Below are 27,078 nucleotides of genomic sequence, written 5' to 3'. Positions count from 1 at the left end.
AATGAACTTCTCGTCTGTGGCAGAGGTAGGTTTTAGTCTCGCCCTCCTGGGACGGCCTTCATGAGAGCCAGTTTCATTATGGTGTTTGACGGATTTTGCAAATGCACTTGACAATACTGTTCTTGCAAGAACTATTACAGAAAGGCTGACCTTTGTGTCTTAAAATAACAACTAACTGTTGTTTTTCTTGTTGTTACGTAATTACCTAATCCCATATGTGTTATTTTATAGTTTTGAAATCCCCAGTATTGTTGTAGAATGTAGAAAATAAATCACTAAACAAAAACAAAGAAATTTGCAAGTGACCCCAAACTTTTGAACAGTAGTGTATGTGAAGAGTAAGATAAAGTATATAAAAAAGTACTAAATAATCTTTAGTGTAAATGGCACTGTTTGTCAGAGTTCTTTAACCTCAAAGCATTTTTCAGCAATTCTTTGCATTATTATGTTTTATTAAATATAAAGGAGTCAGGATTGTGCAATATAGAGTGACATTTTTTTTCAGCACAAGGCAATATAATGATCTCAATTTTATTTCATTTTAACTAACTATACACACGACTGATCATATAAGCAAGAAATAGAACAGATTTATAAGATCACGTATGACAATAATAATAATAATAATAATAATAATAATACATACATACAGTACATTAACTATGCAGTCTAAAATAAAGTGACAAGTGTAATGAAAACCCCTCCTGTCAACAAACATACTGTACATTTTATATCAAGGACATAATATATAATAATATGCACATTTTGTAAATTCTACATTTTTGTATCGTCATTCCGGTAGTAGTAAAATGTAAAATTTTTTTAAAGTTATTATGAGTTTAATTCTACATGAAAACCCAAATGCACAGTTTACAATTACTGTATACTTTATGTGTGGGAAACACTGCTTTGGGTAAACAAACAATATGTGAGTCGCACATAAGACGCATATAAACTGTCTCTTTGATTTAGAGGTAATGAGACATATTTGAGACACAATTGAGAAGATTGAGAAAACCGCTAAAATCTCATTTAAGTCTCGAAGACTAGCTCATTTCTGTTTAGCTATATAAGAAGTAATTTACATGAGATCCCATCTTGGTGTTTCCTTAATCAGAGCACACAGACAAAATAAAAGTGTGTGTATAATTCTTAAAAATGCAGTTTCAATAAAACAATTATAAATATAAATATAATGTTCTTTGTCTGCATTGCAATATATATCTCCATACATGATCCATTCATATATTGCAATATATTAATAAATATAAGCACTAGTTTCCTATATTTGGAAATGTATTATTTAATATATTGCATTAATGTATATTAAAAAAAAAAATTCTGGTTGAAGGAGAAAAAGATGAATGTATTTACATAGCCGGATATTTTAAAAACTGAGATTTGTCTTTGCGTTTTTGGCCTTTCATCCCCAACAGTTTTGGTCGTTGAAACCGGATGTTTTGAAAAACTCCTTCCAAAGTGAAGATTTTCCAAAACTTGTTTTCAGTGGGGTGTTGTGTGGACAAGGAAAACTGAGATTTTGGCTTCTGTCACCGATGATGTCAATGTCAGTATGCCATTCTCCTTGATTTGATGATGCAAAACACAGACCCCGTAGACAGCGACGACGGTTTTGAACAAGACTTGGTTTGACTTCTACATGGCAGAACTGGTAATTACATTTTGTCTATTCTTCTGATTGGTCGTGTGGACAGACCTATAACCTAAAATGAAGTAGAAAAATCTAAGTGTTTAAAAATAGCTGGCTATGTGTGGACATCGCTTTAGTCCAATCCCAGATTTAAACCCCATTGAGAATCTGTGAAATGACTTAAAGACTGCAGTCCACAAACAGTCATTATCAAATTTAATTTAACTTGAACAGATTTGCAAAGAAGAATAAACAAATATTGCAAAGTCTAGGTGTTCAAAGCTTTCCGTACCATTGGCTAGGTGATCAGGCTCACCTTAAGTTTACAAATAATTACAGGAGGATCCTTTTTTAAATCATTGACTCTGTTTATTGATTCAGATTTTTTTTTATTTTAATTTTATTTTGACATGTTGCTGTAATATCTTTCACTTGTATGGTAAAAGTTGCACTGAGTAAATATAGCTGCATAAAACAAAAACTGTGTCTGTCACCATTTTAGGCTGCAAAGCAACAAAATGTGATTATTTTAAAGAGGTAACATTTTCCCACCAACTGTAGCTAAAACCTGAGAATGACAGAACAATAGTGCAATGTTCTCTCTTTTCTGAAAGGATATAAAGATATATATAAAGGATATATATATATATATATATATATATATATATATATATATATATATATATATATATAAAGGATATATATATATATAAAAGGATATATATATATATATATATATATATATATATATATATATATACACACACACACACACACACAAACACACACACGCAGGTATAATGCCATATATGTATTTTATTTCATTGTATTTTATTTCAAACGTGGGTTGCGGTCATCGTGTGCTCTATCACTGTCCCGCACATCAACGCTGCAGCAATGACAAGTGCAGAAAAGTAATCCAAGTCACTTATTAATAGACTTTGCTACATTCAAAGCTATTTATTTGTAACCATAAGCCACTAGGTAATGATATTCCTTATTATATAACTAGACTGTGAAACTAAGTTGTCAATTGATGTACTGTATATTGATATTGTCACGCTTTGACTGTGAATCTGGACTTCTATTGTAAAGGTTATGTACATCCATAGACTACTTCTATCTTTTTTGTTTTGTGTTGGTAGGCTGGTGTATGAAGGTCTTAACATTACAGTAACCCCAGGACACATCTCATTTGTTGTGTGGTATAACACAAATGTTTACAGTGTAAAGTCCTGCTCTAGATTTGTACAGATGCCCAAATGGTAGATGCCAAAGTGGGCAGAGTCAGGTTGAGGAAATGCCTCCAGGCAGCCATTTTGAGAGAGAGTGGAGAGTAGGTTTGGTATGGTTAACCATGTGACAAGTTTGGCCTGTTTTTGGCATAGTGAGCTTTACTGTGTAAACATTTGAAATAGTATTTATTCATTTCTGTTTTTTATTTTTTTTGGACCATTTCTTTTTGTTTCTTTTTTTTAATTTCATCTGTTTATTTTATTATTATTATTATTATTATTATTTTACATTTTGTACATGTTTGGGTGTCACATGTCAAATGTTTGCACTTTGGGAAATAAAACTAAATCACCTTGAACTGTGCATCGGCCCCTGTTGCCCTTTTACATCTGATACAGTACATCCTAACAGATATATTCAAAATAAAGAGCCTCAACTCAATTCATTTTGTCTTATTGGTGAAAAAATATAATATAACTCTTCCTGGCTTTAACCCACAGCAGTATCTCTGTCTAAGGCCAATGACCTGTATGCTGTGTATCCTCATATGTGCAGTCCGCCATGGGTTTTTCTTGATTATTTCCTTTATGGCCTAAGGGGATACCAACACAGTATCACAGGGGAAAAGATAGAATCTTAAATTTTCTGTTGAATAGTTGTCTGACCTTTTCAACCTTTTTTAACTTTTAAAATGCATAAAGTCACCACGAGAAAAGTTTTAGCTAAAATGATTTGATGCACTCTATACATCAGTGATAATATCAATGAACATTGGCACAGTCCGAGCACAGAGAATGTAATGACCTTTAACTCCCAAGCCAATGTGACTTATGTGATACTTTTAGTTATACAGTGAAACCGAATTGGATTACGAACACAATTCGTTCCAGAAGCAAGCTTGTATTTCAAACCACTCATACATTAAAGCAAATTTCCCCATGAGAAATAATGGAAACTCAAATTATTTGTTCCCCAGCCCAAAAAAATAAATACAGTGGAACCTTGAGTTATGAGCATAATTCGTTTGGGAAGTGGACTCGTATTCCAAAACACTCATAAATCAAAGCTAATTTTCCCATAAGAAATAATAGAAACTCAAATTATTCATTCTACAGCATGAGTGTGGCACACGCACATATAACGGCAGGCTTATACAGAGAGAGGGAAACTTTTTTATTTTTCAAGTCAAAATTTAGCCTATTATAAATCTTTGCTTGTCTTGCGGAATACTCGCAAACCACGTTACTTGCAATCTAAGGTTTTACTATACAGAGAAACTGTAGGTGCTAGAGCTCTTGAATTGTTCGAGAGAAGATTTAAAAGGTGAGCTATCAGGTTTCATATGTGCATTAAATTTTCCAATGTGGTCCAAAAGGATGTTTTTAGTGTATATCCATTCTACAAACCCCACTTAGCATAAAAAAAGACAGGTTAGCAAAACAGATAATAAATGGTTATGACTATAACTTTTGTTCCCTAAGTGGGAGAAACAAGGTATAAAACATTTCACACTCTCTTGTGTGCTGCCTTAATACATATAGGCTATATTCACGCCGTTAAGGCAGGCAAACCAGTGATGATGTAGGCGTATCCCTGCCTATACCAATATGTCATCATCTCTCAGTTAGACAGCTGTTCTTCACCGAGCTTAGCTGTGCAGGGCAGCAATGAGGGGACCATTATATTAAGATGGTAGAACCGGAACAAAATCTGCAGGAAGACCAACTGGCTGCTGCACAAATATCATCCACAGATATCCCTTAGAACAGTCCCATGATGTTGCCATAGTTCATATTGAATGTGCCTTTCTGAGGCAATGGAACAGCCTGATGCTATAAGCTAATGAAATAAGCTTCCACAATCCAGTAGATGGCGGCTTACCCTTTACTGGACTGGCAAAGCAGGCAACATTCTGCATTTAAAAAGACATTCTACACATTCTCTACCTGTAGAACAAATAAGCTGTGTCTCAGTACGTTATTGATTTGCTTAGACCCACTTTGGTATTTACTCTTTTTGGTATTAATCCAACCACCAAAAACAGATTCACAAGTAATGTCTCAACTTCTTACTAGACCCTGAAATTGAGATGATCTAGATGAAGTGACTAACAGCACTATTTTTATAAACACATTAGACACTGTTGCCCCCATTTAATTAAAAAAGGTCAGAGAGACAGGCTCAAAAAGCTGCCATGGTCGAGCATCTGGGCAAATTAATAGCAAGAAACCAAAACAATCTCAGATCTTATTTAGTACATTGTCTGGAGTAGCAAAACCCAAGATATCTGCAGAGAATATGTCATAACAGTTTAGTAGTGAAAAAAATCAATAGTAACAGGAGCAAAATAATGGATGTTTCAGTCCAGCCTAAAGCTTCACATCTAGGTTTTCAATGCCTTACAGGTATAGGACAGTATAGGAGCTGTATAAACTTATCACCATGGCTAAATCAAAAACGTGTTGGTCAGATTGCTTAGAAAAGTAATATCACACCATATCTGGCGGAGTAAAGGAATCAGGCAGTGACGCTTAGTTTGACATGCATTAATCGCTAAAGTTTTCAAGCTTGCAAAAATGCAATATTAATAGTAGTGGTGCCCTGAGGAGCCCCACAGAGACAACAATTCTTGAACAATTCTTCAAAATATTGAGTAAGTAGTTTGCTAAAACTGTTAACCTATCCTTCTTTCGCTCCTAAAAACAAGTTTTGAGTGACTTGGCTCCGTACCGGCTATGTTTTAACTTTTATATTATTATACAGGTTAAAATAGGTATTGTCATCACAAATTAATGCTTTTATGTGCATAGATGCACAAGAGGGGGTTGCTACTGAAAGATGTTATTTCTCTGGTGGTCCTGTACATCTGTACTGCTTAAGCATGCAATACAAACTACATTTAAGTATATGTGTCCAATTTCAGCAGGGTTACTTGATAAACAATAAAGTGAGGCTGAAGTCAGTGCATCAAAAGCCTCCATGCATAGACATCTCTGGAAAATGTGCTACAACTTCTGTATTCCTAGTATCAAACAATTCTTATACCAAAAACAATATCCGAAGCAAATTTTACATTTATTTAAAGGGGTCATACGGTCCTACATGCACTTTTTCAAGCTGTTTGGAATGAAAGGAGAGTCTGTACACAACCACTCTACAATGATAAGGAGCCACCCAGTGATTTTCTTTTCATTTATTAAAACAAGATGCCCCTTCTGATATCAGGCCACTCTCAAATGCCGCTCCTACTATAGTTGATTGACACTGGTGTTTTAGCAAAGACCCGCCCCGAGTGAGAAGAAAGCTGTCAGCCATTGTTTCGACGCTGGAGCAAAATGTCACCTAAGCGAGTGTGGTGTACAGTTGTTGGGTGTAATAGCGAACACAGCAGTCGTCATTCACTACCGACATCTAAGCCGTGAGGACGCAGTGGCTGAATTTTGTTTTTGAAGCTAACGTCCCCGCCGATCTACCTAAATGGATGCGAAGTGTAAGTTACCTTACACGCTCATAGAACATGGTTATGTCATCTTCCCTATGTACATCCGTCTCTATCTTCTTTGTCTTCGACTGTTCCCTTTCAGGGGTCGCCACAGTGAATTATTTGCCTCCATCTAACCCTATTCTCTGCATCCTCTTCTCTCACACCAACTAACTTCATGTCCTCTCTCACTGCATCCATAAATCTTCTCTTTGGTCTTCCTCTAGACCTTCTGCCTGGCAGTTCCAACCTCAGCATCCTTCTACCGATATATTCACCATCTTTCCTCTGAACATGTCCAAACCACCTCAATCTGGCCTCTCTGACTTTATCTCCAAAACATCTAACGTGGGTTGTCCCTCTGATAAACTCATTCTTGATCCTATCCATCCTTGTCACTCCCAAAGAGAACCTCAACATCTTCAGCTCTGCTACCTCCAACTCTGCCTCATGTCTTTTCTTCAGCGCCACTGTCTCTAAGCCGTAGAGCATCGCTGGTCTCACCACTGTCCTGTACACCTTTCCTTTCATTCACGCTAATACTCTTTTATCGCACAACACACCTGACACTTTTCCCCACCCATTCCAACCTGCCTGTACCCGCCTCTTCACCTCCTTTGAGCACTCTCTGTTGCTCTGGACCGTTGACCCTAAGTACTTAAAATCCTGCACCTTCTTTACCTCTGCTCCCTGTAGCCTCACCGATCCTCCTGGGTCCCTCTCATTTACACACATGTATTCCGTCTTGCTGCGGCTAACATCCACCTCTCCAAATTTTCCTCCACCTGTTCCCTGCTCTCGCTACAAAGCACAATGTCATCTGCAAACATCATAGTCCATGGGGACTCCTGTCTTACCTCATCTGTCATCCTGTCCATCACCAGAGCAAACAAAAAGGGGCTCAGAGCCGATCCTTGATGCAGACCCGCCTCCACCTTGAACTCTTCTGTCACACTACAGCACATCTTACCACTGTCTTACAGCTCTCATACATGTCCTGCACCACTCTAACATACTTCTCTGCCACTTCAGACTTCCTCATACAATACCACAGCTCCTCTCTTGGCACCCTGTCATACGCTTTCTCTAAATCTAAAAAGACACAATGCAACTCCCTGTTACCTTCTCTATACTTCTCCGCCAGCATCCTCAAAGCAAATACTGCATCTGATGTACTCTTTCTAGGCATAAAACCATATTGCTGCTCACAAATGCTCACCTCTGCCCTTAACCTAGCTTCCACTACTCTTTCCCACAGCTTCATTGTCTGGCTCATTAGCTTTATACCTCTATAATTGCCACAGCTTTGCACATCTCCCTTGTTCTTAAATTGGCACCAATACACTTCTCCTCCATTCCTCTGGAATCCCCTCACTCTCCAAGATCTTGTTAAAGAAACTTGTCAGAAACTCTACTGCCACCTCTCCTAAGCACTTCCATACCTCCACAGGTATGTCATCAGGACCAACAGCCTTTCCACTCTTTATCCTCTTCAACGCCCTTTTCACCTCACTTCTACTAATATTTGCTACTTCCTGTTCCACAACAGTCACCTCTTCTACTCTTTGTTCTCTTTTGTTTTCCTCATTCATCAACTCCTTAAAGTACTCCTTCCATCTTCCCATCACCCTCCTGGCATCTGTCAGTACATTTCCATCTCTATCTTTAATCACTCTAACCTGCTGCACATCCTTCCCATCTCTATCTCTCTGCCTTGCCAACCTGTACAGATCCACCTCTCCCTCCTTACTGTCTAGCCTAGCATACAAGGCCTCATATGCTCTTTGTTTGGCCTTTGCCACCTCTACCTTTACCTTACTCTGCATCTCCCTATACTCCTGTCTACTCTCTTCAGTCCTCTCAGTGCCCCACTTCTTCTTAGCTAGCCTCTTTCCCTGTATACACTCCTGGACTTCCTCATTCCACCACCAAGTCTCCTTGTCCACTTTCCCCTTACCTGATGATACACCAAGTACCCTCCTACCTGTCTCCCTGGTCACATTGGCTGTAGTTGTCCAGTCAACTGAAAGACCCTCCTGACCACCCATAGCCTGTCTCAACTCCTCCCTAAAGATTTCACAACATTCTTCCTTTCTCAGCTTCCACCACTTTGTCCTCTGCTCTGCCTTTGTCCTCTTCGCCTTCCTCACCACCAGGGTTATTTTACACACCACCATTCTGTGTTGTCTGGCTACACTCTCCCCTACCAACACTCTGCAGTCACTGATCTCTTTCAGGTTACAACGTCGACACAAGATGTAGTCGACCTGAGTGCTTCTGCCTCCACTCTTATATGTCACCCTATGTTCCTGCCTCTTCTGAAAGAAAGTATTTACTACTGCCATTTCCATCCTCTTTGCAAAGTCCACCACCATCTGTCCTTCTACATTCCTGTCCTGAAGACCAAACCTGCCCATCCTTCTCTTTAAACTCACATCCTACCTGTGGGGCATAACCACTAACAACATTGAACATTATCCCTTCAATTTCCAGCTTCAGACTCATCACCCTATCTGATACTTTCTTCAACTCTAGAACATTCCTTACAAACTCCTCTTTCAGAATAACTCCTACTCCTTTTTTTCCTATCCACACCATGGTAAAACAATTTGAACCCTGATCCTAAGCTTCTAGCCTTGCTACCTTTCCACCTGGTCTCCTGGACACACAGTATATCCACCTTCCTTCTCTGCATCATATCAACTAACTCTCTTCCCTTCCCTGTCATGGTCCCAACATTCAAAGTCCCTACTATCACTCCTAAACTCTTGCCTTTCCTCTTCTCTCTCTGCTTTCGAACACGCCTTCCTCCTCTCCTTCTTCGACCAACAGTAGCCCAATTTCCACCAACACCCTGTAGGTCAACAACACCAGTGGCGGTCGTTGTTAACCCGGGCCACGACCGATCTGGTATGGGAATTATATTCGTGATTCGCATCATTGATTTGGCAAATGTTTTACGTCGGATGCCCTTCCTGACACAACCCTCTGCATTTATCCAGACTTGGCATAAAAAGGCAAGTCTGGCACAAGAAGACACTGGATTGCGCCTCCCCCGTGGTTGCATTGTACGTAGTTGCATTGTACATCCGTCTCTATATAATTCCTAATCACGCGTTTATAATAATAAATGCAGTAAGGTGATTGTCTAGTTGCAAACTGTGTACGTAGTCGGAAAACCATATTATGCTTACCTTTGTAACGCTAGATGGTTTATAACGGTGTCTGTCAATGATTAAGAAGTCATGTAAACACATCAGTAAACACATCATGTTCGTATCTCTCTCAGTAGGCTACTTACCCTGTGTTAGCTTCTCCGCTTTTTTTGTTGTTGCTCGCGGCAGCATAACAGCCCGTTAATTCATGCTCATGCAGTGATGAGAAAGACAAACGAGTCGATGCATGTCCATTTTTTAAATTTCTGCGTTGTCAGGCGATATTACAAACTTTTGGGTGGGTTCCGTTCATAAATCAAACCAAAAACTACTTAAGAAAACAGGCTCAGGCTCTATATCCCAGCTTATCTCACATTTTCGCGTTTTCGCACTTTGGACTGCATTACCCACAAAGCATTGCCCGCACTGGACTACACTTCCGTAAACAGCTGGCGTAAAATCAACCTCTCTCCCGCAACACCTGCCATTATATACAAAGATAAATCAAAGTGACAATAAGTAAACTAACCTTCCTGGTCTGGTTCAAATTGATATGGTTGCATAGATGTGTCTTCAAAGCCTCCCGCTGCCATACTTTCATTAAACGATACCCTTAACTATTGTCAAAGCTATACCCCACGTGTGTTGTGAAGATATGCCCCACAGAACTGGGGGGCGGGCTCAGCAGAGGTCATTAGCATTTAATGGAGCATGTACTGAAATAGGTTGCTGAGAACAGAGCTACTTTTTACCAGGTAAAAGTAGTGTTTTTTACACAACCATTGAGAATTTTGAATTAAAGTATGTTACAAACTTTTCAATAGGACCCTAAAGAATCATATTAACTTATGAAAAATGGGACTGGATGACCCCTTTAAATAGTCTTAAAGAAGAATGGAGTGTCACAGAATCCAAGTTGCTTGAAGTCCAGTGTGAAGCTTCCACAGTCAGTAATGATTTATGGTGCCCCGTCATCTGCTGGTGTAGGCGCACTGTGTTTTATCAAGTCCTTAGTCAACACAGCCGTTCACCAGGAGCACTGGTTTTAGAGCACTTCATTCTTATGTCTGCTGACAAGTTTTATAGAGATGCCTGTTTTTTTTTTTTATCTCAGCAGGACTTGCCTGCACCTGCCCACAGTGCCAGAACTACCACAGACTGGGTGCTGATCATGATATTACTGTGTTTAATTGGCCAGCCAACTCACCTGACCTAAATCTATGGATTATTGTCAAGAGGAATATGAGAAATACCTGAGCCAGCAATGTAGACAAGCTGAAGGCTGCTATCAAACTAACCTGGTCTTCAATAACATCTCAGCAGTGCTACAGTATAGGCAGATTGACTCCATGCTGTGCTGCATTGATGGGGTAACTCATCCAACCAATTATGGAGTGCATGAATGAACATAATCTTCATTAAGTCTTATCTAAATCTTAAGTAATATTGTAATATTTTGAGATACAGGGTTTTTGGATTTCCATAAGGTGTAAGCTGTTGTCATATCAATTATAGCAAACAAACAAACAAACAAACAAACAACCCTAAAATATGTTACTTTGCATGTAATAAATATAGAATATGTGTGTCAATCTGTGTGTGTGTGCGCGCATGTGTGTGTGTGTGTGTGTGTGTGTGTGTGTGTGTGTGTGTGTGTGTGTGTGTGTGGCAAGTGAAGCGATGTTTAAATTTTAATTTGTGTATGTGTATGGGGAGGGGTGCAGGTTAATATTGAGTAGAAGAATTTGGAGCAGATGAGTTGAGACATGGACGGTGAGTGGAAGTGTGTTGCAGTGGCGCTGCTCTGTACTGTAAGTGTTAGTGTTTTCCTGCTGAAATGGAGAGAACAAAAGAAGGTTAACAGAAAACTACAGAGAGCCAGAGATAAGAGAGAAAAGGAGATCAGACAGGCAGAGAATGCTATCAGGAGCTTTAAGGCTCAGGTATATACACACACACACACACACACACACACACACACACACACACACACACACACACACACACACACACAGGTATTACCTGTTCTTTTGTACCCTTAACTCCTATGCATCCTGTATACTCTAGGGTAAGTGAAAAAACTCACAAGCTACCTATATCCCTCATGTGTTTTTGCCTATCTGTCTGTCCATCTGTTTCCCTGTTTGCATAACATCTCTGCTCTTGTGTTTGCAGAACCCTGCTGCTGATCTGAGCTCCATCATGACTCTCCCGCTGCCTGAGCTGAGGCAGAGGATCAAAGGAGGATCTCTACAACCCAATGCTGTTCTCTATGCCTACATGGAGAAGGTTCAGGGCTCTCTCCCCTGGTCATGCACTCACACATGCCTCCGCACACCTCACCCATGTGCACTTTCTAACTGTGTATCTACTGTCATCTGTCTGCCATGAATTAACCCAGTATAGATAGGTCTTTATATATCATTGTTTACTGTATACCCATTATATCGTCTAGAGCTTATCACTGTCAATATATAATACACATTGTATGGTATAAATAAATATATAGTATGTGGCTTAAGACCCTGGGGCAAGCGTAATATTTGCCTGTAAAGATTTTTATGCAAGACCTACTGTCCACCAAATGCAGTCGAAATTGATTAAATTAATGATATTTTAATCTAAATGATTTTTAAATATTAGATATTACAATTAATTTAGAGTAATAAATAGAAACATTCCAGATAGATGTATAGCCTGTCAGCTTGTCTTGTATTTTGCAGGCTCTGGAGGTGAACAAGAAACTGAACTGTATAACTGCAGTCCTCACAGAGAGTTTTAAACATCTGGATGACATTGAGTCCCACAAAGACGGCCTTCTTTACGGCATCCCCATCAGCATCAAGGACAATCTGGATTATAAGGTACTGCAGGAGTGAACGCTATTAAACTAGCATTCCAATATAGCAGATTTGTGGTGAAAGTCTGACTATAGGAATGCAGAATATTTCTGTTTGCAGTGGGTTTGATAACAGGTAAAGGATGCAATTTTTATTGATTTTTTGATATAGAGAGAATATATCATAAAAGTGTCACTTAAACTCAATCACATCTGTTCTACCTGCCATAATGTCACCCATGCATGTCAAGATGCTGGTCATAACTTGGATTTCTAAAAGAACACAATGGGTTGGCTGAGGCATGTAGTGTAACCAGTGGTGGGCAAAGTGCACAAATAAATAAGTAAACGTAGAAATACCCCAGGTAAAATATTACTCAAGTAAAAGCTCGTAATTTACATTTCCAGTCGAGGTAAAATACAGAAGTATCCCCTTTAAAATTCCAGATGTATCAAAAAGGCTGAGCTTGTCTCAGTTCATGGAGGGAGGGCAAATAATTATGCAGTTTGGTATAATAATTAGCAGCATGGCTTTAAAAGTACACACCACTGTGGTTATGTAACACAATGCCATGCAGAAATTTCGTGCAGAAGAAAGTACAGACTTGTTGCTGGATGTAATGGAATAAAAGTATACTGTACACTAATAACTCAAGTAAAGTGCAAATATGTTGATCACTATTTAAGGACCGTAAAGTAAATGTACTAGGCATGTACAGTACTATGATGTTGATTAGCCGATGATTAGTCTAGGACGCCGCAAAATGGCCTGCACTAAAGACAAGGATAGATGGACATGTCAATTTCTTTTTGCGTCTTTACAACTAAAACTAACTTTACAAAGACAAAAAGTCTAGCACACAGTATATGTGATACACACCCAATGACATGAATAAACATCACGGTTGTTGGATTTTCAATCACAAACCAATTAAAAGTCTCAACCAATCAAGGGTTTCAAAAACCAATCATAAACCAATCAAACCAAGATTTCCCTAAAACAATCTGGTACAAATTACTTAAGTGTAAAGTCGACAAGATATAATACAAATCAGGAAGGTATAGGAATTACTGCAGTAGACCTCAATAATGATAAATGGTTAATGTAAATACAATTTAAAAAAGTAATCAACCTTAGAAAAACACTTAAGATCCATTAAGCTGCTTTTGTGCCAGTGTTTTCTAAAAAACGACTTTGGCTCTTTGCATTGGCAATTTGCTGTATAAATTGCACAGAAGAATTTTAAGTCACTCGCTTCATTTGAACATGAGCCTCATCACCACTGTCACCATATATATATATATATATATATATACAGTGAAGGAAATAATTATTTGACCCTGCGCTGACTTTGTGAGTTTGTCCAATGACAAAGAAATGAAAAGTCTCAGAACAGTATCATTTTAATGGTAGGTTTATTTTAACAGTGACAGAAAGCATATCAAAAGGAAAATTAAGAAAATAACTTTAAATAAAAGGTAAAAAGTGATTTGCATTTCATTGAGTGAAGTATTTGAACCCCTACCAACCTTTAAGACTTCTGGCTCCCACAGAGTGGTTAGACACTCCTACTCAATTAATCATCCTTATTAAAGACACCTGTCTTAACTAGTCACCTGTATAAAAGACACCTGTCCACAAAATCAATCAATCAAGCAGACTCCAAACTCTTCAACATGGGAAAGACCAAAGAGCTGTCCAAGGATGTCAGAGACAAAACTGTAGACCTGCACAAGGCTGGAATGGGCTACAAAACCATAAGCAAGAAGCTGGGAGAGAAGGTGACAACTGTTGGTGCAACTGTTCGAAAATGGAAGGGGCACAAAATGACCATCAATCAACCTCGGTCTGGGGCTCCATGCAAGATCGCACCTCGTGGGGTGTCAATGATTCTGAAAAAGGTAAGAAATCATCCTAGAACTACACGGAAGGAGTAGCTGGGACCACAGTCACCAAGAAGACCATTGGAAACACCGATGGGGATTAAAATCCTGCAGTGCTCGCAAGGTCCCACTGCTCAAGAAGGCACATGTGCAGGCCTGTCTGAAGTTTGCCAATGAACACATGAATGATTCAGAGAGTGACTGGGGGAAGGTGCTGTGGTCAGATGAGACCAAAATTGGGCTCTTTGGCATTCACTCAACTCGCTGTTTTTGGCGGAAGAAAAATGCTGCCTATCCCCAAAACACCGTCCACACTTACATGTGTATCCTGTTCTTGGTTTAGGTAGGTAAAACTTAATTTCCATTGTAATTAACTCAGATTGTGCAAAAGGTGTGCAAAGCTGAGCTACTTGAGTGCTGCGCTCCTGAAGGGCTGTGATTGGTTGAATGGTGACAAAAGTGGTCCAAAGAAGGAAAACCAGTGAACAAACAACAGGTTTGTGCACACGGTTGGGATTGAAAGCTGGCCAGAGCAATCTGATCTCATAGAAGAGCTACTCTAGCTAAAATTGCTGAAAAAGTTAATGCCGGTACCAATAGAAAGGTGTCAGAACACACAGTGCACCACATGCTTGGTCCCACATCACAACTTACAGGACACAACTTAAAGGACCAGCCACTTGGCTTGAAAACATTTCCCACAGCATTTCTTCTGAGGTCTAGTAGAGTCCATGCCTAAACAGGTCAGGGCTGTTTTTGTGGCAAATGAGGGACCGTCAGAACATAATGCGCGTATCATAATGTTGTGACTGACTGATGTACATGCATTCAGATCAAAAAACACAAACTCAACTATACATTTTCAGTAAATGTGTTTATTTCAAATGCACCGTGATATACAGTGATAAATGTTTGAATGGTTTTTCATCTATGTTTTTTTTTTCAAATTAATGTGTTTTAAGGGTTATGACTCCACCTGCGGTTTATTGACTAAGCTGGATGATCCTGCCAGTAAGGACTGTGTAGTGGTCTCAGTACTGAAGAAGCAAGGTGCAATCCCCTTCGTCAAAACCAACATTCCACAGAGTCTCATTAGGTAAACACTCTACAAAACACCATGTCACACATTTTTTTATGTGTGGTTTGTGAAAGCAGGATGGAAGTGTGAAACCTCAGTTTGTGTTTTAACTAAGTACAGTACATCCCAAATTCTTTGTCCATAATGCGGGTAACAATGCCATAAGGATGACCTATTATCACCTATTATATTAAATTTAATTCACACAGTTTCACACAGCTTTACACAGTTGAAATAAATTATGGAAGTGCATATGAAATTTGAATGTGTATGAATCAAAATGATCAGATTATCCCTGATAAGCAAGCCGAGAATGACGGCGACAGTGGCAAGGAAAAACTCCCCGAGATGGCATTAGGAAGAAACCTTAAGAGGGAACCCGACTCAACAGGGAACCCATCCTCATTTGGGTGATAATGGATAGCAGGGATTGAACTGCAGACATATTGTGTGTTAACAGTTAATGGCTTTAAGTTTAAATGGAATCCAGTTTGTTGTTGGAGGCCCAGGTAGACTTATATCAGAATAAGGGGAAAAGAAAATACAGAACTAGAAAGTACTCAAATGCAAGAAACTAAGAAAAGGTGAATGCAATTGACTTTCTTCCTGACATGCTCCATATGGACGCACTTTAGTATTCATAACGGATGATTATATGAGAGGCGTTCTAAACAAACTGGTATTTAAGATGAAATTTCTGATAAAGGAAGGTATAAAACTGATTGACCTGTACAGAAGAAATTAAGCACAGAATGGTAAGAAGTCTCTTATTAAAACATTTGAATGGTGTAAACCTTTTAAAGGAGGCTGTACGTCCGTGAATAATGATCCTGGAATAAAGTGAATGAAGCTCACTGCAGTTATTCTTATGAACAGTCAGTGAGTGGAACGCCTGATGCTGAAAAATCGATGATTAAGTTCTCACCCACTTATGAAAGAGACGCATCTGACGCGCGTGAACTGTACACACAAACGTTCACCAACACCACTTGCACATTACAGAAACTGGTAGATGGGAGTTACTGCCACATTCCCTGTACAGTCCTGATTTTGCTCCAAGCCATTTCCAAGTTTGAGCCATTTTAGGAATTCCTGGAAGGCCGGCTTTTTAGATGAAAAGACCCTTATGGTCGAGGCATACTGAGAAATTTTTTTACCTTGATGGTATGCAAGCATTATTGAAACTCAGAAATTAGTACATTAGTGTAGCAGAGGATTATATAAAGAATTCAGTTTTTTTTCTATTACTCATTCCTTTATTATGCACAATCAAAAGTGCCACTTTGACATGTACACCACTTGTACAAATGTGGAACATTTTGGATTTCAGACTTCATGTAAATGCCCTATGATATTTGTAACTTACATAAAGTTGATTCAAAAGCTAACAAAAAGTTACGAGTCCTGTGCCACTCACTTCTTTCAGCTGCACAAATATTTTTTCCTACAACTTGGTGATTTCACCTGTTGAGCCACCTGATAACACATTACCTGTTGTAAACCTCTTCCACCAACACTTTTATAAATCATCAACAAATTGGTGGAGCAGATAGTAAAGCACCACATATTCTAGTTTATATTCTACCACATTTGTCATTCTTTTGTATCATCCTGCAGGGAAATAGCTAAAAATAATATTTTTAGTAATGTTTTAGAAATTCATTTATTTTCCAACTAAATTAGTGATCAGACCAAACACAAATAAAACACCCTGTAGAAAACTAATTCACTGAAGGGGAACATTCTCGAACTCTGTCACCCTTGACTTATGCACATCTAAAAACAACAACAACAAAAATCCATCTTGTCCACTGGTCCACATTCGTTGGTACCACTCTACATGATATATTTCAATTATTTTTATTATAAATATGTAAATGTTATTCACTGTTTATGGAGATAAATTTAACACTTATCTTTATTACAAGCATTAACAAAATTCATTTTTAAAACTTTCTAAAACAAAAAAATTAAAACAAGTGTTGTTTGTTTTTTAATGGCATGTACTGTAGCTATGACTGCAGTAACCCAATATATGGAAGAACATTGAACCCGTGCAACCTCAAGAAGATACCCGGTGGCTCTTCAGGAGGTGAAGGTGCTCTGATTGCTTCAGGAGGATCTATTCTGGGTCTGGGAACCGATCTCGGAGGAAGTGTCCGTGTCCCAGCGGCCTTCTGTGGCATCTGTGGCTTAAAACCCACAAGGAACAGGATAAGGTGTTTTATATTTCATGTCTAGAAATTAGAATACAATTCTTCACGCATCTAATCACTCCCGTATGTGCTTTGTAAAATCACAGTTTCAGATTAGTTCCCTTTTCCTTTCATAGTAAGCTTCACTCTTTACTTCTGGATAGACTTTCCACTACATTTTGGAGTATGGCTGTGTTTATCCAGGTATGAGAGCAGTCAGACACTGACTTTGAGTGAAAATTCACCTTTGTAGCAACCATTTGGAAAGTAACTACTGTACGTGTAGACAGGGGGGGCAAGTGTACGCACACTTTGGGCCATAATTTTTTTTTTTAAACTATTATTTTTAATGTGTTGAGAACAAAAGGACCAAATGTCCATGTACTCGAAATCATACTGAAAATCAAAGTGAAAATTAAATCACAGGCTCATCCAAACTGCTGGAATTTTATCATGACAACTTATAATGTGAGCCTCAGATGTATGTACATACAGTACATTTTGAGAATGCTTTGTGCATCCCCCATGCATTCAATGAAGATACCCCAATACACAATGCCCCCTTAGGTGCTCAGTTGGATTTAGGTCAGGGGAATGTTTGAGCCAGTCAATGGCATCAATGGCTTTGCCATCCAGGAACTGCCTACACACTCTGTGTTATGTGGTGCGGATTGGAGAGCCATACCATGAGATAACGCCCTAACGCAGTGCTTCTGAGGGTGTCGATGGAAATAAGAGGCTGTGAGAGTGCTTATAACATGCATGGGGAGCCCTGTGTTAGGGCTGTTATAAATATTATTACATCTTGTGGTGTGGCTCTCCAATCCTCACCACGTTACACTCTGGACATACAAAGCTGGGCATTGGTCTGCACTAGGACGAACCCAGCGCTCACTGCACTACTATTTGTTATGACATGGAGGTCTATATGAATATCCAGACCATCACTGGACAACCATCTGACCAGTCATGCTCAATGCTGGTACAGGCAACATAACATTCACTATAGTGTCTCCAAGGTCAAAGATTTGAGATGATGGGTTTTCGATTTTCTATTTTATTCATAATGAATCTAGAATTTATGAGGGTTTTACTTTTTTATTAGAAAAAGGAACTTATTGTTTGGACATCCACTAGTATGTTCTGGTGTATGTCTGACTGTAGACTTTACACTTCAGAATAGTAACTAGTAAAAGTAATATAGTACTTTTATAGAAAAATAACTTGTAATATTTTACAGAACTTTCACTAAAAAGTAACTACTAGTAGTAACTTATTACTTTTATAACTAACTAGCACAACACTGGTTATGTATATGGGATTTATAAGGCCAATGCTCATGCTGTGGAACATGTTATGTATTTTATTGGACCTTTTAATTAGCAGTTATATTGGGACATAATAACATAATAAAATCAATTTATTTCCTTTATGGATGTTAATGTGTACTTATGATTACATGCATTATGCTTTAAATCAATTTGACATTCTTTGCTTATGCTTATGCATTTTGCTAGAACAAATATGTAGGCTTGTGCTGGGTATCATAAGATATTAGGGTATGCTATATCACATGCTTTACATTAGAGGTATAGGATTTAATAAAGGAAATGTCCTGTAGTTGGTACATCTACTTGTAATTGGTACCTAATTAAACCAGTGTGAGGGTATTATTCATTGATGGAAACTTAAATGCACTCATGTAAGTAGCTCTGGATAAGGGCATCTGTCAAATGTCAAAAATGTAATTGTAATTAATAACACCATGTTTTTTCTTCAGCATGCTTGGACTGACCTCGAGTACAAAAGGTATAAAGACAGGTAAACCACAGCTCGAGGAAATATTCACACACATTTCTTCATCATTTTTTCATGACTACAGAATTTGTAAAATCTTTACGATAAATGTTTGTTCCCAGTCCACTCGACCATTGGTCCCATGGCCCGTGATGTAGAGAGTCTGGCTCTGTGTATGAGAGCTTTACTCTGCACAGATATGTTTACTCTGGATGCTACAGTTCCTCCAATACCCTTCAACCAAGAGGTACCAAACATGGTCTGTTTCAGTGCAGCAGCATTGTCTTTCATGTCTCTTAGTGGTTACACACATTTCTTTCTGAACAGGTGTACGAGAGCTCGAAGCCCTTGAGGATCGGATACTATGAAAACAATGGGTACTCTCAGCCATCTCCAAGTATGAGCAGAGCTCTACGCGAGACCAAAGAGCTCCTGGAGAAAGCGGGACACACGGTATCAGTGCTCGAGGATGGCTAGGGGAGGGTATTTCCAACACTGTCTTTGATTGGCCCGCTTTTGTAGCACATTGTCAGGCTGTGTGAGCTCGTCTGACATCTTGAAGGAATGAGAGCTGAGTGAGGGGAAAATATTTTTTTTTTACCAAGAGTTTTTCTGCAGTAAAGATGCGCAACTATGATGCCATCTAATTTGCATAAGTATTAATCACTGTTAAAATGTTTTTTATATATATATATTGCAGCGGCACAAAGGTCACATGATTACAATGTTTCAAGAAGTCCCCAGAGTTTGTTACCTAAACAGATTATGATAACCAAAGGGATATCATTAAAGGTCAGATTAGGCCATTTGTTTAAAATGACCAAAAGTCACTGACCATATGACCATATAAATGTGTGTAAGGAGATGATTAGTTAGAGAAGCAACAGGGTGTAGCTGGTTTGGTTTAGCGCGGTGAGTGTACAGTAATAAATCAGGATGCCTTTTGTGTCTTCCTTTTTTGACTCTGTAGCTAATTCCCTTCACCCATCCTCGAATAAGCACTGTCTACAATGAGTTATGTATGAAGGGGGTTAACGCGGATGGCGGCGTCACTGTTTTAAAACACTTGTAAGTCAAATTAAATTTTTTTAATTCTTGCACAACTGTGGCATCTCCAAGCTTCATGAATTCTTTCTTGTTTTATTTTTTAGTAAGGAAGGCCCGGTCGATCCATGTCTACAGAAACAGGTCACACAATGGAGACGTCCAAAGTTCATAAAGAAGATGATGTCTCTGCTCTGTAGATTTACTGTGAGTTCAATCCTATTACTGAAGTATACATTCCAGTGGCAGAGGCACATTTGCTGCAAATAGATAGCATGTTTAATTTGAAACAAAGAAGGTTTTATTTAATGTTTTAGTCATGTACGAACTGTACAGTGATGTCTAGCATATTTATAAGCTTGTTATAAATTTTCCTTCCTCCCGCTCCACATGAAATAACAGACACATAATAGACTTTTTTGTCACCCTTTTTGGCCATATGAAGTAAGACTATTAAACAAAAGTGTATCAGTAATTCTGTATGTCTCATTAAAACGATTTAGGTCCAAAGACTCATGTTTCTTTCTTTTTTTGTCTTCTCAGTATCCACACATGGCTGCATCAATACAAGCCAACTGTGGAGTCAAGTAAGACTAAAATATCTTAAAACTGCAAACTCATCATGTTCTTTTATGCTTCCAGAATCCAGTGTTTTTTTTTCTTCAACACTTGCATTCTCTGCTTTGTAGCTCTCCTGCAGATATGTGGAAGCAGCAATCCGAGGCTGAGGTACAGTATGTGTGAACAAACATTGACAATGGAAAGGTATTCCTAATGTTTTATTACCATCATAGAAAACATTATAGCTTGTGTTTATCTGTGTAGGATTATACCAAGGAGACGATCGACGAGTGGAGGAAGTTGGAGCTGGATGTTCTGCTCTGCCCTATGCTGGGGCCAGCCTACAACTTCAACTGCACTTCAAATCTCTTATGTAATGTACAGATTTTCAACTTTGTAGACTCCTTTTATAGCAAATAAGCTCATTTTGGCAAAAGACAAAGAGATGGTGAGATGACATGGTAAGTAATTTTATGTAATGTCTTTTTTTTTAAACAGTGGATGGAATAAGAATGTTTTAGATAATTAATAATTATTCCCAGTAGTGCAAAATTGTAGTCAACTTTATGTATATTTAAAAAAATAAAATAAAATAACACAAAGCATACATGAAGACTCATTAAAAAAAGCCAAGACCACAGTTTAACTCACAACACTAAAACGTTAAGTAGCTGTTTTATTCAAGTTTTTAGTTACTATGTTTTAAGTACAAAATTTCTTATAAGAAATTGCATCATGGTGCATATCATAATATACCACAGTATTAGCATAATACTCCAAATATTATTATGGTACAGTAGGCTCTATACAGTAGGTCTTTATAGAGTACGGTGGCACTTCAGTGGGTATCATGGTGATACGATGGTGTGTAACACAATTCACTGGTGAATGCTGTGGTTCTTAATATTTAACACAATGGCCCAAGTGGTATAACAGACAGAGGACTGTGAAGCATTATAATATTTGCTTATGCCCACAAATACATAGAGTAAGAAATTAAAAGAATGAATATGGTGCACCTTTGAATGCCGTCTAATGGATTTGTTTCTTTGCTCCACTGTTTATGATGTGTGTGTGTGTGTGTGTGTGTGTGTGTGTGTGTGTGTGTGTGTGTGTGTGTGTGTGTGTGTGTGTGTGTATATGTATGTGTGTGCAGGTGCTCCAAGTTACATAATTCTGTACAATTTGCTCAACTTCCCTGTTGGAGTCGTTCCTGTCACTAAGGTTACAGCTGTGGATGAAGATTTGCTGAAAGATCATAAAGAATCATCTGGAGACATCTGGCCAGAGGTGGGTAGAGTAGCTAAAAATTTTACTCAAGTAAGAGAAGCTGTACTTCAAAATAATATTACTCAAGTAGAAGTAAAAAGTGGTTATCCATAATATTACTCAAATAAGAGTAAAAAAGTATTCGGTGAAAAGACTACTCAAGCACTGAGTAACTGTTTCCATTGTAATGTCTGATTTATTCTTTTTTTTTTTTTTTTCCTTTTTAGAAAATTATGTAAGCAGTCAGACAAAATGATGAAATAATGTACTTTAATGTAATTAATATCTTTACAAAATAGCAAATTAAGGAATAAGAAACACTAATTTTCCAATCTCACTTTTTTCACAACATAAAACTTTTTAAACAAATACCTACTGTAGGTAACATGTGTATGTTTGAACAGTGTAAACTATTTCCAGTGTAAGAGAATTTCCATTCTGTAAAATACAGAATTGTCCCGTAACTGGAAACTAAAAGACATGTTCCATATTTTACCAATATGTAATTTGCAAAATGCCACTGAATAAACCACACTGTGAATATATGCTGTATTGTACAGTTTCACAGGAACAGTACATTCTTCTGTTTTGTGTGAAATCTTTAAAAACAATATATATCCAGTTTACTCACCCCTAAGGGGAAATATTTTAGTCTTGACTAAATTGGAAGTGTGAACTTAAAGGTTTAAAGCCTTTAGGTTCACATTTTTAGAAAAAAAAAAAGATAATGGTACTGTCTGTAGCTGTTATTTCTTTATAATATTATGTACTTGGTAAAATATAGATAAGTGTAACTTATGTTCAATCTGCGCTGCTGTGATGCTACAGTATCTTCCAGACCGTGTGAGTCTTTTGATGCCCCCATAGAGGAGTCACCAGATTGGACCATCAGGTCCACACAACAATTTGGCAAAGGTTTTATGTCAGATTTCCTTCCTGATGCAACTCTGACATTTTAAGCTGGGATTTACAGAAAAATAAAGAATTTCACTGAGCAGTAATGTACTGTGACGAATAAAGGCTGAATTAGGCTTGAGACCGGCACTGCATCCAAGATTAACAAGCTTATAAAGATATTCTATAGAATGAGAAGCACATCCCACGGTGTTGGCAACCCTACCACAAAGCATTGATATTTTTGTCAGTCAGGGCATTTTAAAATTTCCAGCCTTTTAAAACCCAAGGTTTAATTTGATATGCATTTTTTATGTTTTCTATATATTTTGAAATTAGTAGGACCTTATAAGTATAAAATCTAAACATTACCTTTGAACATGTAACAACTGAACAGTGTGATACCCTCTTGTGTTTCTATGTATTAGTGTATTTATTTTTGCTACTATTTGATGATGCTATAAATTAACTACTTATAAGGACAACTAGTCTAAGTTAGACAGAATGAAGGATAATGTGCAGCGAACCCAAAAAGTAATGTCTCCATATGAGGACACACGATCTCAGGATGTTAAAGATATTATTATTTTTTTTTGGACAGTTCTGCAACTCTGTAGCTTAGAGCCACTGCATTGTATTGTTGCATTGTGTTCTGGTACTTTAAGTCCATCGTTTGCTCCAATGTTTCTTCTACTGTACGTCTGTGCTGGATTTCTCATTAACCCTATGTTGAGTGTTGCAGTGTTGAAAATCGACCCCTAACCAAGTAATTATTTGATTAGTGATCTACTAGCATCTATTAGAACTTGGAAACTTTTTTAAAAATGTTTCAACCAAATCACATATATTATAAAGTGGAGTGTTCCAGTGTGAAATATAATTGCAGTGCAATCACAAATGCTTACAATGCTGTAGGCCACTGGCATAGACTTGAGATAGAAGCATAAATCAGCCAGGAGGGGACGAGCTTATGAAATGGTGTGTATATATAACTGTGTTTTGCGTGTTACAGACAATTCAAGGAGGCGTGGGTCTTCCAGTAGCAGTGCAGTGTGTGGCTCTGCCCTGGCAGGAAGAGATGTGTTTACGCTTTATGCGAGAAGTGGAAGAGCTCTGGGCCAAGCACAAACGTTCCAACACACATCACTAAACACACAAACACATCAGCACACAATCTACAGTACATACAGAGTACATTTTGAAATTTTTAACATTTTAGGGTGGATTTTGTTATATTGATTTGGACAATATGAAAGTACCAATCAGAATCAAAACAGATTTATGAATTCAATCGAGGTGTGGTGTAATAATGCATGTCCAAACACTCTTTTAATGAGCCTACTTTAAGCAATTCAGATATAGAAACCTTTGAATAGGATCTTGAATAGGACTTGAAGGATCAAGTGTAATAATGTAGCTGAAGATATACTTTTGATTCAACAATTTAACAAAGTACTAGTTTATTGTTCTATACTGTTTAACTTGATGGAGATGATTAGTAAAGACAAATGATAATTCATAAATATTCATAAATAGTAATTATCTATTTTGTTATCATATCATATTTTATCTTTTAATCACAAAGTTTACCCTGTTATACCTTTGATGATAATGTAAGGAGGCTTTACCACATTCCCAAACCTTTTACTTGAGCTTCCTGAATCCTGAATGGAAACCCTTGATGGGTCTTGGTCACTGTAATCTCTAAAGTCACATGCTTTAAATCACATAAGGAGTGGCTACGAAATGTTAAGATGTACAGTATTAGTCAAAGGTTTGGTTACACCTTATTATACCATGTTTTTTGTTTAGTGATTTTTTATTTTTTATTCTAGAGCAAAACTGGGGCAGCACGGTGGCGTAGTGGTTAGCACTGTCGCCTTACATCATAAGGTTCTGGGTTCAATTCCCAGCATGTGTCTATGTGCATGGAGTTTGCATGTTCTCCCCATGCTTGGTGGGTTTCCTCTGGGTGCTCTGGTTTGCTACCACAGTCCAAAGATTAGGTTAATTGTTGTTCCCAAAGTGTATGATAGTCTATGGCTAGTATGCCAGTAAAAAACAAGGAATATTTTGAACTCTACAATTCATTATGGGGACGCAAACATTTTATTTGAGACACTAAAAGCCACCTCAGAATAACTTTTTTTTTTTTTGGTCAGCTTTGGGGAAGTAAAACATAGTTTTACTTCCCCAAAGCTTTTGATTTATCCCACACTGTGACGTGATTTATTTATATAGCGCTTTTAACAATGGTCATTGTCTCAAAGCAGCACGATATGATGTATTGATATATATATTTTTAAAGAAAGTTCATACTGGTTTGGGATCAAGTTTGGGAGTGTGGGAAAGGTGGTTTTGAGCACTTAAACTGGTAGCAGGGGAGGCCTGTCACTGCAGTGTGGAGCGAGCCATGAGTGTGCAAGTGCTCGTGAGGATTACAGCTGCATGGTAGAAATAGAAACTAGTTCGGGTTTCTATGAATGAACATCAAACTTACAGATCTTCATTTTCACCAGGTCCTTTTAAAACTGATTTTAACAAGCAGTCCAATTAATGTACTGTAGATGTCTGGCATTAATTGATGATGAAAACCATGAAAGTGGCCAGAGCTAATGCTGACAATAATATGTAAGCTACTTGACTTTACTATTAGGTATAACAAATTACATTTATTGATATCTTTATAAAGCAGAAAACATGCATTAACCTACATCAAAAATCTTGAAGCTTGCTTGAAGGTTTTTTTTTTCTTTTTTTTCTGTTAGTCCTCAATCATGACACACACTGATCAACCCTCACCTGACAACATGCGACATAATAAAGAGACCTGTGGTTATAAAAGGATGCTTCTGTCAAATATATTTTTAATCTTCAATTAAGGAATATAACCTGGTTGTGTATAATGAAATGTATACACATGCATTCTAAACTGAAGCGCAATAATAAAGCTTTTAAAATCTAAAAATATTTATGACCTTTTCTCCTTAGTGAAGTTGGGAAAATTGGAATGTAACATGATACAAGCCCATCAGATTGAATTTCCCATGAACAATTTTATTTAACTGGCCAGAAGAACTCTCTCATGGAAAAATTACACCATTGTTGGAAAAAAAAACTTTTTTGTACATAGTTTTATGTACCTTTTGGTAATAATCAAATCTGTAGATTATGAATTATATTCAACAAACCAGGGGTGCGTTTCCTAAAAGCATCGTTAGCCAACTATCGTAGCAAGTTCCGTCGTTACCAACATAGTTCAACAATTCGGTGTTTCTCGAAACCATAATTCAAACGAACATTCGCAAACAGCGCAACAGCACAAACGTACGTGGTTGGAACTACAACCTTCGACCATTGGTTAGAAGCCTAGTTCTACTTTGAGCGATTTGGAAAACTTAATGTTTTGGTGCTTAGATATTAGGTTATTCATTTTTCGGTTATTTTGATTACAAATTCACTTTGAAACGATAGAACAGCAGTACCATCACAATTATTCTCCCTTCGAAGTGCCCTACGAAAGCATTATTTATGCCGGTTGGAACACAGCATTGGTTTTGTTTGTGCGAAGAAAAGATGAGTTTTCAATTGAGTATCTTTGGTAAAACATACCCAAAGAGAAATTTCTCATAATATTAGTAGTAGTATGTTAGAGGTTTTCACTTATAATGAATGTTATCCGTACTGTTCACGTATTCAACATATACAGTGCACAAAGTGTTAAGCACCAGGAAAATGTAAAATTTATACACTACCATAGTGTAAGCCAATATTCAATGAATGTACCCAAATAAATCAACAACAATGGTATAAATAAGCATGTGGTTTTGTGTTGTGTTCTCAGAAGTAGAATATGGACAATTCATAGGTTAAAATTATATATATATATATATATAAAATATAATATATAATATAATATATAATATAAAATATAATATAATATATATATATATATATATATATATATATATACACACACACACTAACCTAAAGG

The 27,078-nt window shown here is 37.6% G+C and overlaps 1 protein-coding gene across 1 annotated transcript; it reads left to right on the top strand.

The window, feature by feature from the left end:
* Positions 1–11,287: 11,287 nt before the first annotated feature.
* On the top strand, positions 11,288–26,857 carry LOC128526707 (vitamin D3 hydroxylase-associated protein-like). The gene is made up of 15 exons (XM_053498841.1): positions 11,288–11,466; positions 11,699–11,812; positions 12,247–12,387; positions 15,209–15,342; positions 17,337–17,543; positions 19,300–19,340; positions 19,439–19,563; positions 19,644–19,769; positions 20,287–20,384; positions 20,468–20,567; positions 20,904–20,947; positions 21,050–21,089; positions 21,186–21,294; positions 22,078–22,211; positions 24,097–26,857. The coding sequence occupies exons 1-15, from the start codon at positions 11,290–11,292 to the stop codon at positions 24,232–24,234; spliced, it is 1,728 nt and encodes a 575-aa protein (XP_053354816.1). The 5' UTR covers positions 11,288–11,289; the 3' UTR covers positions 24,235–26,857.
* Positions 26,858–27,078: the final 221 nt, after the last annotated feature.

This window comes from Clarias gariepinus, chromosome 6, assembly GCF_024256425.1.
Source record: "Clarias gariepinus isolate MV-2021 ecotype Netherlands chromosome 6, CGAR_prim_01v2, whole genome shotgun sequence".
NCBI lineage: Eukaryota > Metazoa > Chordata > Actinopteri > Siluriformes > Clariidae > Clarias > Clarias gariepinus.
This window is presented reverse-complemented; position numbering and strand designations above follow the sequence as displayed.

Bases quoted from the DNA above. Each gene is read 5' to 3' on its own strand.
- LOC128526707 (XM_053498841.1), top strand. From the start codon at position 11,290: ATGGACGGTGAGTGGAAGTGTGTTGCAGTGGCGCTGCTCTGTACTGTA. The intron at 11,467-11,698 runs GTATATACACAC...TTGTGTTTGCAG, and splicing joins TCAGGAGCTTTAAGGCTCAG to AACCCTGCTGCTGATCTGAG. The intron at 19,564-19,643 runs GTACCAAACATG...CTTTCTGAACAG, and splicing joins CAATACCCTTCAACCAAGAG to GTGTACGAGAGCTCGAAGCC.